The sequence below is a fragment of the Vicugna pacos genome, chromosome 16, assembly GCF_048564905.1.
Source record: "Vicugna pacos chromosome 16, VicPac4, whole genome shotgun sequence".
In the NCBI taxonomy this organism is placed as follows: domain Eukaryota; kingdom Metazoa; phylum Chordata; class Mammalia; order Artiodactyla; family Camelidae; genus Vicugna; species Vicugna pacos.
In genome coordinates this window covers 8,827,275-8,843,562 of record NC_133002.1, presented here as the reverse complement: position 1 = coordinate 8,843,562, position 16,288 = coordinate 8,827,275, and the positions used below count along the sequence as shown (strand labels likewise).

General features: G+C 38.6%; 1 protein-coding gene across 6 annotated transcripts in view; it reads right to left on the bottom strand.

Annotated features, from left to right (window-relative positions):
* Positions 1–1,282: 1,282 nt before the first annotated feature.
* Positions 1,283–16,288, bottom strand: part of LOC102537505 (aspartoacylase) — a 20,853-nt gene continuing 5,847 nt past the window's right edge. For 3 of the 6 annotated variants that reach the window (XM_072940487.1, XM_072940486.1, XM_072940485.1), the window contains exons 4-8: positions 14,395–14,590; positions 12,807–12,900; positions 10,214–10,321; positions 5,314–5,423; positions 1,283–2,810 (exon numbers count right to left, since the gene is read on the bottom strand). In XM_072940487.1, the coding sequence (XP_072796588.1) occupies positions 2,613–2,810; positions 5,314–5,423; positions 10,214–10,321; positions 12,807–12,900; positions 14,395–14,590 (706 nt within the window). In that variant the 3' untranslated portion in view covers positions 1,283–2,612. Of the gene's footprint in view, positions 2,811–2,837; positions 3,726–5,313; positions 5,424–10,213; positions 10,322–12,806; positions 12,901–14,394; positions 14,591–16,288 lie in introns of those variants that run through there. The other 3 variants (XR_012060249.1, XM_072940488.1, XM_072940489.1) reach the window with 3 other exon arrangements.

Here is a 16,288-nt window from a genome sequence, read left to right as displayed (position 1 = left end):
AACAGGGGCTGGAGAGGTGGGCGGAGGCCAGGCACACAGGACTTGTCCAGCTGTAGGGAGGCTTTGAGGTTTCATACCAAGGGTTAGGGGAAATGACTAAAAGGTTTCACACAGGGAGATTACTGAATGTGAACATTTCCTTTGTTGTTGTTGTTGCTTTTTCTATAGGGTTGCTGGCTTAAAACGGTGTATTTTTCCGCTCACCATCATTTGGGACATAGTAACAGTCTGAAGAGTGTGAAATGGAGTGAATTCCACCTGGGAGTGATGGGGATGCTCAGGAAGTGACTGGGAAAGAAGGAAAAAAGGCAAAGAGAAGGCAGGGACATTGGTAGAATATGAAGCCATTTCCATAGAGGAGGAATGGCTGAGCACACTCATTTATTCAGCTGAACTTTATCAGGAACTAATTAGATTGCAGATACTGAAAAAGACACTGGTAATACCCTCAAAATGGGATGGACAAGAGAGGGGCCAAGGGGCAAGCCAAGAAAGGCTTTACAGATGAAATGAGGGTTGAGTTGCATTTTGTGAAAAAACAGGAATTAGCTAGGGTAAGGTCTGAGTAGGGGTGAGGTAGGGGAGGAAGGGTAGAGAAAGAAGGAAATTCTAGGTGGAAGGGACAGTCTGTGTGAAGACATATAGAAATAAAACAACGTGACACCGACTCCACAGAGAGGACTTGAAGGCAGATGAGTCTAGAGAGCTTGTGAGGAAGGGAGGCACAGTTCATAAAGGGCCTTTTGTGTGAGGAATTTGAACTTGAATAATTTATTATTCCGTGCTAGGCACTGTGGTACGTACTTATATGTATTAGCTCACTTAATCCTCACAATCATCTCATGAGAGGGGCACTATTATCATGATTATCCCCATTTTATAAATGAGAAAACTGAGTCTTTAGACTGAAATAATCAAAATAAAATAAAACAAAGTGGCTAAAGTCACACAGCAATGTGTTGCAGATTTTTTTTTAAAAATCACATCTATTTAGAAATTCTAAAGACTATATAGAGTCAGAGAGAATTAGACTTGATAGAAATAATCAATATAAAATCTGAAACCACAGTGGTCTAAGTTGCACATTGTAAATTTTGTTAACTAAATTTTGATGGAAGAATAAAGTATTTTTGCCAAAAAATACGTCTGGAAAAAATCGACCCAGGAAAACTGAACTTGGACATAGAACACAAAGGAAGGAATACGCACAGTTGGAGAAGGAAGCCTGGTAAAACTGGTTATATACAAGAACTGATTGATAAATTGGAGTTTTACTACAGAATTCAGAAGAAAAAGAGTTTATTCTAGTGAAGATAATTTTGGGAAAGTGCAAATACAAATGTCGAAAATTTAGAAACACTTTGTGTGCTATAGAACACATTATGGAATGAAATTGGCTCAGTGGGATTTGCTTTGATAGAATGAAACTGTCTACATATATGGTACAGATAATGTTAGTATGATTTCGGTAAATATATTTGAAACCGTAAACGTGGGTTCCTTGGGGTCCAAATGATGGGGTAGAAATTTTCTTTACTTGGCTGCTGTGGCCTAAGAGAGGAGGGAGGGAGTCTCCTGTAGGGGCTGGAGAGGGACAGAGAAAGCGTTTTAGCCCAAGGACCTCTGAGGAGGATAATCATGGGAGTGAGGTATTTGGGCCTTTAGGACACGGGGGAATTCTTTAAAATAATGTGTTTGTGAACCAGAGACATAGGTTCGGGTCACACTTCCACTAGTGTCCACTGCCCTCTGCTGTTTCTGTCTTTACCACCTATGCTGCTGGAGCCCAAAGACTTCCTCACATGCTGGTTGGGAAGAAAGGCAAGCTCATTCTCTCAAAGCAAGAAGGGAGGGCTGGGAGGAATGTGCCTCCCAAGTTGGGAAGGAACGTTAGCGCTGGTGGGGGCCTGTGAGACTCTGTAGGAAGCTCTCTGCTCTCTAAGGTCAGCGCAGCACAAGTGGGTGGCCACCGCAGCGATGCTCTGTGTGGGTTACTGCCTGTCGGTGGACAAAGGATCATTCAGAGTTTCTGGATTTGTTCAAAATGTCACCTTTACAATCAGCCCTCATTTCCTGTTCACATTTCATCTTCAAAAGAGCATCTGCAAATCTACAGGTATCATATCTACTGCTAAAGTTTATAGACTGGATCCTTAATAATTTATCATTAATTCAAATCTGAAAAAATTTAAAATAACGAGTTGGCACAATTAGTTTCTGGTAGCATTTTTACACTACTTGAAAACATACAACATTCAGTTCTATGCTCAAGTTAATATCTCTTTTTATACAGTATATATTTCAATGTTAAAATTTGAACTTAAAGGCTGTTTACTGAGAATGTTAACTGTCAAAGTATAAGGTACAAAAAGCTATACAGGAATAAGAAAAGCACTTCTTTGAGTAAGTTGCATACATAAAGTACAGTATCTTTAAAAGATATTCATTGATTGATTCATGCATTCAAGAAATTTACCTGAATGCCCACCATCTGCAAGGCACTGGGCTAGATGCTATGGATTCGGTGATGAATAAGGCACAATCTGGTCTCCAAGAGGTTACAAACTAGAACTTTTCTAGGTACCCTATAACAAATGAGCTATAAGTGATTTCTAATGTAAAGAGGAGCGAATACTTTTTGCATTGAGTGTTAGTTTAGTCGTCTTTGCAAAAGCTTCTTTCTTTTCATAATACGCAGCCTCATTTACAAACACCGGGTACACGGTACAGTCTCCACCCAATGGAATAGTCTTTCCATCAAGGGTTAAAAACACAGGATCTCCAGGGTACAAAGGCTTCCAGTCTTGATCCTCTCAGGAGACAATTAAAATACATAAAAGTGCATTAGGTTTTCTCTTACTTTAAAAATTTAATGTCAGGTTCTATACAACTAAAATCATAGCATCGTCTTCTTTAAAAAGAGATACTTGAGAGGCATATGAGTGATGTGACCAAACTGAGACTGAGCAATTGATTTTGGCAGTGGTATTAAGAGTTCCCCTTTTTATTTTTATAACCGACAACATGTAATTAGAGTTTGCTTCAATACTGTTTGCCTTGAATGTTGCCAAAGAGATTTATAATATTAAAAGGCAAAACAAAATGTGCATCTTCTTAAGGGCATATTCTAACTCTTGCTAGCTGAAGTTAAATTCTGCTCAGTAGAATTGAAGAAATATCCATTAAGAGCCTTCTGTGTATAAGACATTCTACTGTTGGGGATAAAAAAATGAGTGACATTGTGCCTGCACTCTAGGAGGTTCTACTCTGGTGGGGACTGGTGGGAGAAGGTGGGAGCGGGCTGAGGAAAGTCTAAGACAAGGTGGGCGTTTTCCATACGTGTCCCCACATTGTAATAACGGAGTTACCTGAGGGGTCCCCACCAAGGATTTGGACCTGTGAGCCCGCCCACACCAGTGCTGCCACACCACAGGAACCCTAGAGCAGCTCTTCTCAGACTTGGATGTGCCTGCAGTTCATCCAGCGATCCTGTTTGTCTGGACCCGTAACCAGGTCCCCACCTGAGTCACTCGCTCAGGGTCTAATGGCTTCTCCGTTCACTCCCTACTCTCCAGACACTGTTCATCCTGCGGTTCCTCAAACACTGCGAGTTCGTTCCTGCCTCAGAGCCTTTGCACTTGTTTTCCACGTGGCTGACTTCTCATCTTCCAGGTTCCACCTTCAATGCCCTCATCTTAAGAAACGGCATTTTCTGACCACGCCATCTAATGAGGAACCCTCTGTGAACTGCTACTGTATTATTCTGTTTATTTCTTTCATAGCACTTATTAAAATTTGAAATCATGTGACTTTTGTATTATTTACTTACTTATTCATGGTCTGTTCTCCCCTTATTAGTATGCAAGTTCTATCAGAGACCCTGCCTACCTTGACTCTCAGGGCCCAGGACAAGCTTAGTAGTTATTCAAACATATTTATTGAAAGAATCAATCAATCCCTCCTGCAGAATACTGAGCCATTCCTTATTGTCTACCAAAACTATCCTTTCTGGCTTTGAAGACCTACCACTAGCCCTGTTTGTGACTGACTTCATTCATCTCACCTCTGCCTCCGCATGATGATTTTTGTGTTTCTCACGTATGTCTTTGAGGAATATGAAACTTAAACAATCCTGTGTTGTAGCCAGTTATGACATCATCACCTTGACCTCTGGTTTTTGTACTTGTAGTTTTTGTTACTTGTAGGGCTTTCCTCCCTTCTCTCCCTAGACCTTTGCCTTTGTGTCCTTTCAAACACTGCCTAAGGCTCCTTCTTCAGGTTTCCATCTGAGTCCCACTAAGGTACAAGGCAGGATTTGCTCCACTAGACTGTGTTTTGGGACAGGCTATTTTATTAAGTTGTAAGTCCGAATGACTATCATTAGGGTCATTAAATAGGAGTTTGAACTGGATCAGTGCTTTTCCACTCTAATTATCCAGACCAGTAAGATCAGATGATCCCAGATTGGGAGCCTGGCATCATTATCTTTTAAAAGGTTCTCTAGGCAATGCGCAGCCAGGGTTGAAAGCTCCAGACTAGACGATCCATCACGACTTTTCCATTTGAGTCCTGAGGGTGTGCAGGGTACTCTCAATGGGGATGGATGTCTTAGCTTTTGGGAACCTTTGCTTCCCCCTGCTTTTACCTTTTTCTTTTCCAGATTTAAACCTCCTATACTCTCCCTCTCTCCTACTTTTCTTCCCCTTCACTATGCCATTATTGATCAAACCGGACAAGGAGCAGATACTGGGGTTCTGAGGAGTCAGGAAATGACAGCAGAAAATGTTCCAGAGAAAGAGGTTCTGATTGCTCTGCTCTAACTTATATAGTAGTGCTCACAGGGAGGGGGTGCGATGTGGCTGGCTGCACAGAACATTAGTTCTGGATCTGCTGTCAATAGCTATATGGCTATGGGAAGGATCTAATTTCTGAGCCTCTGTTTTCTTATGTTAAAATAGATGTAGTAACTCCTAGCCATTGCACCTGGGCAGGAATTTCACCTTCTCTGACCCTCACTCCTGATCATTATTCTGCAGTAACATCTGGTTTTCTTCAAGACCACAGCTTATACCTCAATACACCTAGACTGTAAATTCCACAAGAATATAAACCATGTCCACTGATGTATCCCCAGGGCCAGCACAGGATATACTCAATAAATATTTACTGAGTGGCCATCTGAACACCTTACCTACACTGTTTTTGAGAACATCAAATGAGCTAATGTATGTAAAATGCTTTATGGACTGTAAAGTTCTACTCAAAGGTAGGGCATCATTATTTTGAATATTTAAAAGAAGTAGTAAATGTTACCTGCAGTTTAGGGTGGATAATAGCAGCAATTTCTCCACTTTTGTTCCTGGGATAATCAACTTTCTCCATTATTTTATAGACTTCAATAGCACAGGGAGGAAATTCTTTTCCTATGGCAAAAACAAAATGTGTAAGTAGCAAAAAAGAAAAAAAAAGTTCTGAAGAAAGGGAACTCGATATTTTAAAGAAGGTACAGTAATAACCAAAAACTGAAGTTTCAAGGAGAACACACTTCCTTTTTTTGCTTTTAAATCATTTTATTGTGAAATTTAATGCTCAGAAAGTACATAAAACATAGTTTAATGAATTATAAAATGACTACCCATGTAACTATCACCCAGGACAAGAAACAGCACACTGCCAGTATTCCAGCATCCCCTGCATGCCTCCTTCCCATCATAATCCCATCGCCTTCCCACCTTAGCAGTAACCACTAATTTTGGTAATGACTCTCTTGCTTTACTTTATAGTTTCACCACCTATTTCTGAATCTTACACAGTATAGTTAAGGTTGCCTACTGTTGAATATTTTACAAATACTATCAATCACTATATGCACTTGGTCTTCTGAAGATTAACTTTTTGGGAAGATTCATCTATATTGTGGTATATGGCCACTGTTCGTCCATTTTCTTTGCAGTATAGTATTCCACTGCAAGAAAATGCCATAATTTATTCATTCTTTCTAGGGTTTATGGACATCTTGTGTGTTTCCAGCTTGGGCCTATTAAGAAGAATGCCATGGGCTTACAGGGCTTCAGGCAGAGAGCTGCTCTGCCACCACCACTGAGACACTTTACCAGATCATCTTCCTGATGCTCGAATGTCCCAAGCTAAAGCTGAAAAAGCCGCCATAGATGCAAGTCATTGGACACAACAGTCATTGCTCCAGTGTTATCTTAATTTCATTATTGCCAGAGTTAACTAAAATGCCCTATGACTAATGATCACAGGTCCCAGAGGCCTTTAGCTTTCTTGGTAGACAACAGAACTTACAAAGACAGTGTGGAAGAGAAAGTGGCTAGGACTGGGAGTCAGGATAATTGGGCTCTTATCTCCTGGCTGTGTACTTGAGCAAAATGCGTAACTTCTCGAAGCTTACGTTCTTTACCAGACAAACTAAAGTTGCGCATTAGTTTATCTTGAAGGGCCCTTTCAGCTCTGACATTCTATGATTGCATAACTTCAAGAGGATGTCCAGCAGGTTAGGTGACTTCAGCATTGTGCTCCTTCTCTTAACCAAGTAGGTTAAACATCTGGATAGCTCCTAAGCAGTGAGACACTAGGATGCAGGCAGTGGAGTGCAACTTACAAAGGCACAGCAACATTAAACAACCCAATGCCCAAAAACTTGGAAAAGGAGTAGTTTACATTATACCAGGCAACTTCTGAACAAACAGGATGAACTTCCATCCAACGGAGAGCCCACAGTGTGCTGTGCTTGCAATCCAAAGAAAATTCTTCCTTTGCCCTTAGAGCAGAAAGTGCAGCTGGGGTTGGAATGTCGATATAATGTGACCACTTCTGTGTCAGTTAGCTTTTGCTGCAAAACACACTACACCAGAACTTAGTGGCTTAAGACAACAATCCTCCAATTAGCTCATGCTCTGTGGGTTGGTTGGGCAGTTCCTCTGGTCTAGGCTGGACTGGCTGATATCTAATTGGCTTGCTCATGCATTAGCAGTGAGCTGGCAGGTCAGCAGGAGGCTGGGTGCTCTAAGATGGCCTCACTCTCATAGCTGGTATTTGACTGGCTGTCAGCTGGAGCTGCAGGACCACTGGCCGAGGTGTCTCAGTTCTCAGCCTCATAACATCTCATTATCCAGTGGGCTAGGGTAGACTGACTCAAGTACTGGCAGTACAGGGTTCCCAAGGACAGCAAGAGATAAAGCCTTGATTGCAAGTTCTTTTCAAACTTCTGTGGCACAAAACATGCCACATGGCCAAGGCAGAGTCAAGTGGTAGGGAAATAGACTCCACTGTTGAGGGGACACAGATGCAGTGAAGGAAAGAATTTGTGGCTATTTTTACAATTTGCCACACTTTCCAAGATGAAGATGGGAACTGATCAGATATCATCTCTTTAAACCAGAAGGTCCGTTGGGAGGAAAGGAAAGAGTGGTAGAACACAAAGGAGTGTTTTTTTGCTACTTAGAATCTCAGAGCTAGAAGGAGTCTCAGATGCCCAGCTTCCAGAGATGCTTGAATATTCTCCACATCTTTCTGGCCAAGTGGTCATCTTGCTCCTGCTTGAACAACTTTATAAAGTGTGGTCCGTTTCATTGTTGGTCAGCTTTGTTAATTAGACATTTCTGTCTCTAGGTAACATTATTCCACCGATTCTAATCTGCCCTCTGAGTCACAGAAAGGATGCCTAATTCTTTTCCAATATAACACTTCGAAAACTCTAAGATAAAATCGGCCTTAAGATTTTTCCTAAGCATCTCTAAATTCTATCAATGACTGCTCTTCTATTGTCACACTAATGAGGATACACGTGAAGGTATCTTTGGGATTATTCTTATTATATTTCTCAAACTTCAACATTCTCAACTGCCTCCTCAGCTAAACTCTACTTTATAGACATTCCTCCTGAAATACAGACTAGGAATTTCTTCACAGGTCTCCAAGCATTGTTTATCTAAGGCAGCAAAGAGACCGTCACTTCCCTCATTCTGTGATTTTTTTAACATGAAAGTAAAATTTTGTTTCTGAGGTACTTTAATTTTAAACATTTGGTTTAGATTAATGTTAAAGCTTGTCAGGACTTTTTGGATCCAACTTCTGATCTCAGATATTTTCCTGCTAGCTTCCTGTCACTTATCACTTACATAAGCATGTCATATATGTCCTTATCCAAGTCACTAATAGTAATTTTGAGTAGCACACAGCTTAAGACAGAGCTCTTCTACACATTTCTAGAGACTTTTTCAGATGGTTGCCAGCATCCTTTGGATAACGGTGCTTTTTCCATGTTAGTTAAAAATCCATCAAACTGGATAGTCTAAATTAATAATGGTTCAAAAGTTTTGAATTGCAGAATCCTTTCCTTAAATGAAATGTTACAAGGATAAAACAGACACAACTGCTCTGGCTGAAGGAGGAGTGGGGGTCGTTGTCCTGGAGCTACCAGGGCAGCTACTAAATCCCCGCCCTGTGGCAAGAATCTATGGATTGTGATTTGAAAACCATGTTTTTGAATGTATGTAAGTTATTCCTCAATAAAAACAATGTCAATTATATAAAGAAGAAAAAAAGCAAAAGAGTAAATAAAATTTCTGTACAAACAGAAAGACACAAACAAAAAAAACCATGTTTTGATTTTTTTTCAGTCAGGTTTGTGGCCTTCTACCTGGGTGCATTGTTTCCTTACATTCAACACACTTACTATTCCAGGGGTTTCTTGTGAATAAGTGATGACCTTCCCAACACCAGGCTCATCAGACAGTATAGACTCTGTCCTCAGACAAAGGGGGTAAAATCCTGATTTTCAGTCTTTGTGACTTTGGGGTCAAAGGACTTCCAAGCACAGAAGAAATTCCTGTGATCACAGCAGGAGGTTAAGGAATTACCCTCTCCATAGGCACTGAAATATTCACCAGCTTTGCCGCCATATAGACCCATTCCTCAACAATAATTTCACTTCAGCCTGTCTGAATAATTATTTATATGTCACTTTGATTTTGTCTTAATCATAATTCTTAAAAGATTTAAAGTAAACTTACTTTTTAAAATAATTAATACGTTTCTTGTTTTGTTTTTTGTTTTGTTTTGTTGCAGTTTTAGGTTCATTAAATCAATGAGCAGACAGTACATAGAGCTCCTTATACCCATCTCACCATGAGCCCCCATTTAACTATTTGTAATCACACAAATAATACATGAATACGTCATTCTTCTTGAACACAACTAAAACAAAATTAACTTGATCTTCCCCTCCTTTCCCCAGTAATCACTATTATCAGTTTGGTGTTTTCTCCCTGAACTTTTCCTGTGTAGTAACATATATTTATATATATTCTAGCAAGTGTTTTATTATTATTATTATTATTATTATTATTATTATTAATTTTTTTGAACCAAATTGGTGTAACATATATTTTGGTCTACAATTTGCTTTCTTTCAGTGGACAATGTAGTTTGAAGATCTTTCCATGTTGGTTTACTTAACTAAGTGATGGATATTCGCATCATTTCCATTGTTTTGCTGTTACAGACAATGCTTCAATAACCATCCTTGTATGTAGCATGTCGGTATGCATGTGCTTGTGTTTCTTTGAGATGTGGAATTGCTATGTCACAGAATTTGCACATTTTAGAAAGTGGATACTGTCAAATTATCCTCTAAAGTGTCTTTACCAATTTACATCAGCAGGGAAGGAGACTATCCCCTTTTCTCACACCCTTACCAACACAATATTATCAGATTTTAATATTTTCCCAATCTAATGGGAGAAAATGATTTTGCATTTTAATTTGCATTTTTCTGATTACTACTGATACTGGACATCTTTTCATCTCTTTATTGGAATTTGTAATACTTGGTAATTCCTTGCTTTTTAAAATGGAGATTAATAGGAAAATGAGGATTTTGTTTGGGGAGCTTTATTTGGCAGCTGTTTTTCTTGGAAGGCAGCTATGCTAACCACTATGCCACCAACGCAGAGTCGGCAGCTGTTTTTCTTGAATGTGTCTACATTGGTAATGAAGGAAGACCGAAGTGAATACAAATTTTTAAAAAGCACCTAATATCATGGACATGGCAAATATGACTTAGATTCCAATTGCTACTTCAATGTGTAGCAATTAAGTTGTTAATGTGTGCTCCATCTCATCTATTTCTGATTTTTTTACTCACACAAGCCATCAGTTAAAGAAACACTTTCTGCCTACCACTTACCTTCATTGAAATTATGTATAAAATCAAGTGCATGTTTAATCATTTTTCTCATCTGATCCAGGATATCAGCTCTAAGAACCCCTTGAGGCTGGGGACCAACTTCTATACCTAAGTACAGAAGGGGAGATAGTTGCATTTATACAAGTTTTAGAATATAAGATTGAGCATTTTAATATATCAAGATCTAGAATCCCATCATTCAAAATGATTAAAAAAGTAGGCCATGTAGCATCATGAAAAATATATAAGACATAATGCCAGGTAAAAAAAGAAAGCAGAGCGTTTACATGTACAAGTTAGATGCATAGTAAATAAAGACTGGGCGAGAACATGGAAAAAAGTGCAAAGAGTTGTGTTATAGTAGTAAGGTCTTGAGGTCTTTTTCCCTTTAGATTTTCTTCAATATTGTCAAAATATTTAAAAATCATAATAATTAAAAGGAGTAGACAAATTTACACCAACAAAATAATACGTGGCCACAGAGAGAAACTGTCATAGACCTAACACTTAGCTTGTAGGAGAAAAAACATCTATTTAGTCAAAGAAATGTAGACTAAATGAGCCATGGGTTTAAGTCTAATGACAATCTATGTGACCCTAGAGCAACTTTCTTGCCCTTAATATAACAACCCATCCCGACATGATAGTGTAATGGATTCAATTATCTGTAGGAAAAAATCATATTTCTTCTCACCCTAAGAAGGTGTACTTCCTGTGGCTGTCACACATCCATCCATAAACCTACAAAATATTTTTTCTAAACCACTCATCTAGTCCCCTCTCTCCTGTTCAAGTCTCCCACACAGTTATTACTCCAATTACCACCTTCCCCATTTATAAAACCATTTACCAAGTATAACATTATCCATTTTTATTCTTTTCCGTTTATCTATCATCACCCACTTCTGTTAATTCTCAATTCACAAAATCTTACTGTATTGTCTTTTACCTTCATTTTTGTGCTTAGCTTTCCTGGATATATGTTTGGGCATATATTTAAGTATAGGGTATAAGTGTGGCTAAGGTATGCATCAGTGTATAAGTGATTTGTACAAATGTGTGAAAACGTGTTCATGGATATGTCTGTATGTGTAATGTAGAAGACATTGTTGATTGCCTACCCCAAATCCATTCTATCTTACTTTTTACTGACAGAGACCTGATTTTGGTTGGGTATCCAACTCAGGAGTAAATGTGGAATAGTTTCAGTCAATCAGAGTAACCCCATTAACTCTAGGAGTTAACTTAAGAATGGATATGTGACCCAGTTCTGAACAACTGGCCATAATGGAAGGTCTGCAAGTGAATTCCTGAGAATGTCTTTTCTTCCCCTAGATATTGTCATGTTGGCGTATGATGATTGAAACTACAGTGGACATCTTGTGGCCTTGGAGCCACCTAAAGTCAGAGGTGTATTATAAAATGCTGAGTTGGAGAGAGTGTCTTTCTGATCTTAAGTGTTCCTCCCTCCATGACTGAATGACATAAAAATATTCCAAAGAAAATAGCAAAGTTGGAAGGAGAACATATAGTATTTCTAATTATTTACGATGATCTTAATACTGTCCCACATGAAAATGTTTGAAAGATTTGGCTCTATTTTTAAGAGCTAAACACAGCAGTAGATATTCATTCTGGTTAAGAGCAACACTGCCCCATAAACATCATAGATCAAGTTCGCTCTCACAAGGCTTGGAAATCTCAGGCTTTATTTGATGTCACAGAGGAACAGGATCTCTATCCCTTACTGTTAAGCATTTAGTTTGTTTCAAATAATTACCCACACCTGTGTATTTAGCATGCCCCGAATGATCTGTTGATTATACACCAAATTATCAATAATTGAATAACTACAAGAACTTTAAATTTTGCTTATATTGTTTGACGACTCACTTTAAAATTAAATTGCTCTTGGTTAAACCATTTGAGAGCTAACAAAAAAGATTTTAGGTTGTGACAGCAATTTTAATGACTATAGCGTGGTCTATAAACAATTATGCTACTAGGTCACTCAGGAAAGAGAATGGACTATAGAAAAAAGAGACTGTCTGAGAGTGCAAGCCTGCATGTTGAAAGTTATCAGGAGGTAAAGATGAACTCATAGCCCAGTAACTGACAGGGCAAGCAAGTGCATGGAAAACAAACACGGGTCACCAGAGATTCTACTGCAAAGCAGGTGCTAAGAGGGATACTGGGAGAGAATTTTCCATGGGCCTTTTGTGTTTCTGCATGTCTTGTCAGTAAGACATGACTGTCTTGGCCGCAGATTATTTTTTCAAGAATGTTTGTACAGTGAGTAGTCTCGGAAGGTAGGAACGGTGTCTCTCTTGGAGCAAAAGCCAGGCTGCTTACTGCCCATAAAAGATACCAGTTCCCTCAACTCTGTGTTTCTTCCTGGAATGCAGAAAGCTGCTCAATGAAATCGAGGAGATTTGATATAGTTAGAGACTGTTGGTGATAGTTTGTTTATTACTTGAAAATTATAAGCCATAATGATAAGCAAAGTAGCTGTATATAGGCTTTAAATTAATTTTCTCAGAGTTTCATCTAGGACACATTTTGTTTAGTTGTGACAGTGGGAGACATGACTTACCCACAGCATACTTGGCTATAGAACGAGCGGTTGCGTATTTGAGGGAAGGATGCTCAATAAGATAAACATAGCAGGGTAATGGAGCCAAAGACATCTGAAAAGAATTTAAAACATCTTTCTTATTATGTAAAGACCGTATGTCTTGTTGTCTTTGCTGTTAGAGTCAATGATGCCTTCAATATGTTTCCCTTCATCGACTAAGATTAATAAGACAGCTTTATGAAACACTCTGAAATCCAATGTTGTTACTATAACTTTGAAAATACATAATAAATGAATTACATATAAAGCTGGATTCTAAATAGCTTTCTGGATAAAATGTACATTAAACACTTCTCCAGAACTATGAACAGAGAATATGAATAAATTCTTCTTCTGAATGGATTTGGTTACTTTGTTTACATCATTGGTTCCATTTACTCTTTAGCTTAGTATTGGTCTCTCAAAGAATTCTGTGTCTGCCAAAGAATTCTGTGGGCAGGTCTCTACAGATGTTGGGCAACTCCTCCTACCTGAATGAGAATTATCTGAATGAGAATTCAGGACAGGCCTCTCAGCTTTGATAACAATGGCAGCCATGCTGCTTCCTTGCCTGGCAATCAAAGCATGCAGCTTTCCTTTCAAGGAGCAGCAAAGACTAGCTGCATTATGAACTCCCACCAGAACAACTATCTGGTTAATGTCAAAAATTCAAGGGAAACAAAAATAATTGTTAATTTTTTACTATGAGCTAGGCATTCAGCTAAATGCTTTAATTATTTTATCTCATTTAAGGCTTAGAACAGCCAGATAGGGTAAGTGTTATTATTGTGCCAATTTTATAAAACGAGGAAAGTCAGGTTTTGGAAGTTGAGTATCTTGTTCCAGGATAGTGAATGAGAGAGCCAGGATTAGAACCCAGGCACTCCTGGGTATATGGGTCACACTCTTTCTACTAAATCATACTGGTTCATACCAGCTCTCTGGAAGGAAGGCTGTCCATTATACAGAAATAAGCATACAGTTTATTATTTGTGTATTTGCTTGGTTGCTATTTTCTAGCAATTTTTCTCTAGTTATAGGCACTGGATTGCTGAATTTTTCATATTGTAGATTTCTGAGCTTTAGAGCGATTAGCTAGATGAAGTACTGAAAGATCAGATGTGTGTGAGGGTATCTGAATCAAATGGAGACAGGGGCAGGGCTAAGGAGAGCCAATCCTTCTATCATTGGTCTTTAGTCAACATTAAATGACTATTTTTTGAGCTTCCTAATACTATAATTGAGCCACTTTAACCAGATCACTTAAAAGTTTGGTATTAATTTTACCAAAGGGCCTATGGTTTGGTGGCTGTCTCAATAAAAGATTTATAATTTTATAGACACAAGGATTCATATGTTTCATTATCTTATTCATTGTAATTATTATTTCACTCATTTCTTCCCCTTTTCTCCTGCCTGTCACTACTACCTTCATTCTAGTGCTTCTCCCAATCCCCCATTTCTTTTGAATCCTCCCTCCTGACCCTTTTCTAGTTGTTTCACATCTATAATTGACTGAAAAGTACAGGTCCTAGGCTAACTTGTAAATTAATAACATTGACATTACCTTAATATAATGAAACATCTGAATTAAAAAGTCATTCCTGGAATCTTCAAGAATAAGAGTGCACCCCATGTTAGAAGTAGTGTTGTGAAGGTCAAAAATAATGTCATAGGAATCTTCACTATCTTTTGGACCAAATAAATGATTTATTTCTTGAGCCCTTCTCACTTCATATGGCAAATCCTCTGACATTTTTTTGCTGTTATTAGCAGAAAGAAAAAGATTAACAACATCTGTGGCTAAGGTAACATAAACATACAATAAGAACACAGTATAGAAGGAACCATTTGCCAAACCTTTAATATGAAAAATCTGTGAAGAAAGTGGAAATTAGCTTGAAAACTTTACAAATGAAAAATTACAATTCCCCCCCTCCATTCGATTCCATGTAATGTTGCACTGACATGCTTACAAAGAATACTTCATTTACGTGGCTGGTCACAAGAAAGACATTTCAAATAGAATTTACCATCTGACTTCAACCCTGAACAAAGTTCATCCACTAATTTTATCACCAGTGTCTTAGTAGTTCAGTGCACTGAGCTATTATGGAACTAGACCACCAAATGCACTATTTTGGGGGAGGGGCTCTAGCTAGTTCTAGTGCACAAAAACAGTCAAACTTAGGAAATCACATCATCTAATTAGGAATTCTTAAGTGATGCCAGGAACCACTAAAGATCCAGGGTCAAGCTTTACAGAGAAGAGTCTGTAAACCCTGCGAAAATGCAAAATTTTACAGGTATATGTACTTATGCATTTTTCTGGGATAGAGTTGATAGCTTTTACTGAATTACCAAGTAAGTCTCTACCTGACTAGCCACCTCCCACAGTAGTTATGATAAATTTTTTTTTAAATGTACATGATCATTTAAATTTACTTTTCCTCATTAAAGCATTCAATCACATTTCTCTATAATTTGATTTCTTTCTAGTCTCTGGCAATTTTTGCTAATATCTTCAAAGGACCTATATTTGCACCTGAGTAATTCCTGCCTGGAAAGCAATCAAGAAAGTGGAACAGCCATTTTTCAACTATGAAGCAAAAGCAATGAGGACAAAAGCTGCATATTAAGGCTAGTGCAGAGGGAAGATAGGATGACATCACTGTGCACTGTACCAGCCTTGGACTGCTTACCTTGGACTTATTACTCGTGAAAAAGAAACCCTTATTTGTTTAAGCCACTGTTTTCAGATTTATATTATGTGCAACCAAACATATCCTAATGAATATATATGTACTTTAAAAGTTAAATCATGCAACAACTCCATGAGTACCCCCCTTCACCCCAACTGATTTGCTCCTCATTCTCCCCCATGTGAATAAATGGCACCACCAGTCACACAGTTGCTCATAGTCAAGGCTTGAATTCTTAAAAGATAATAGACACTGAGTTCTCATGCCTGGAATCCAGGTCCCGTAGCAAGAATCCTAAGGGATGGAGTGGACCGAATAGGCAGGGAGAAGATCCTAAAGGGGATGGCAGCCCTACTAAGTGACAAATCTATTCTGGATAGGAGCCTTTTGAAGAATTTTTAGCATGGGAAAGACATGACAAGATTAGGATGACCCCTATGGCTACTACTATACAGACAACAGATGTAGGCAGGATTGGAGTAAGGCTGGATGCACAAAGATTCCTTAGGAGGGTACTTTAACCGTCCACAGAAGAAATAAACTAAGGCTATGAAAACGGAGAGGAAGACTGGATTTGCAAAATACTTGCAATTTTTCAATACTTGAATAATTGGGAAGACGAGTAACCCACTAGACGTAGGGGATAAAGAACTGGGAAGGTTGTAAGATGATCTCTATAGGTGATTTGGTGAGTAATAGTGACATCACTGAGAATTTAGGAGAATTTACGAAAAGCGGCAAAATTTGGGAGAGGGAGGA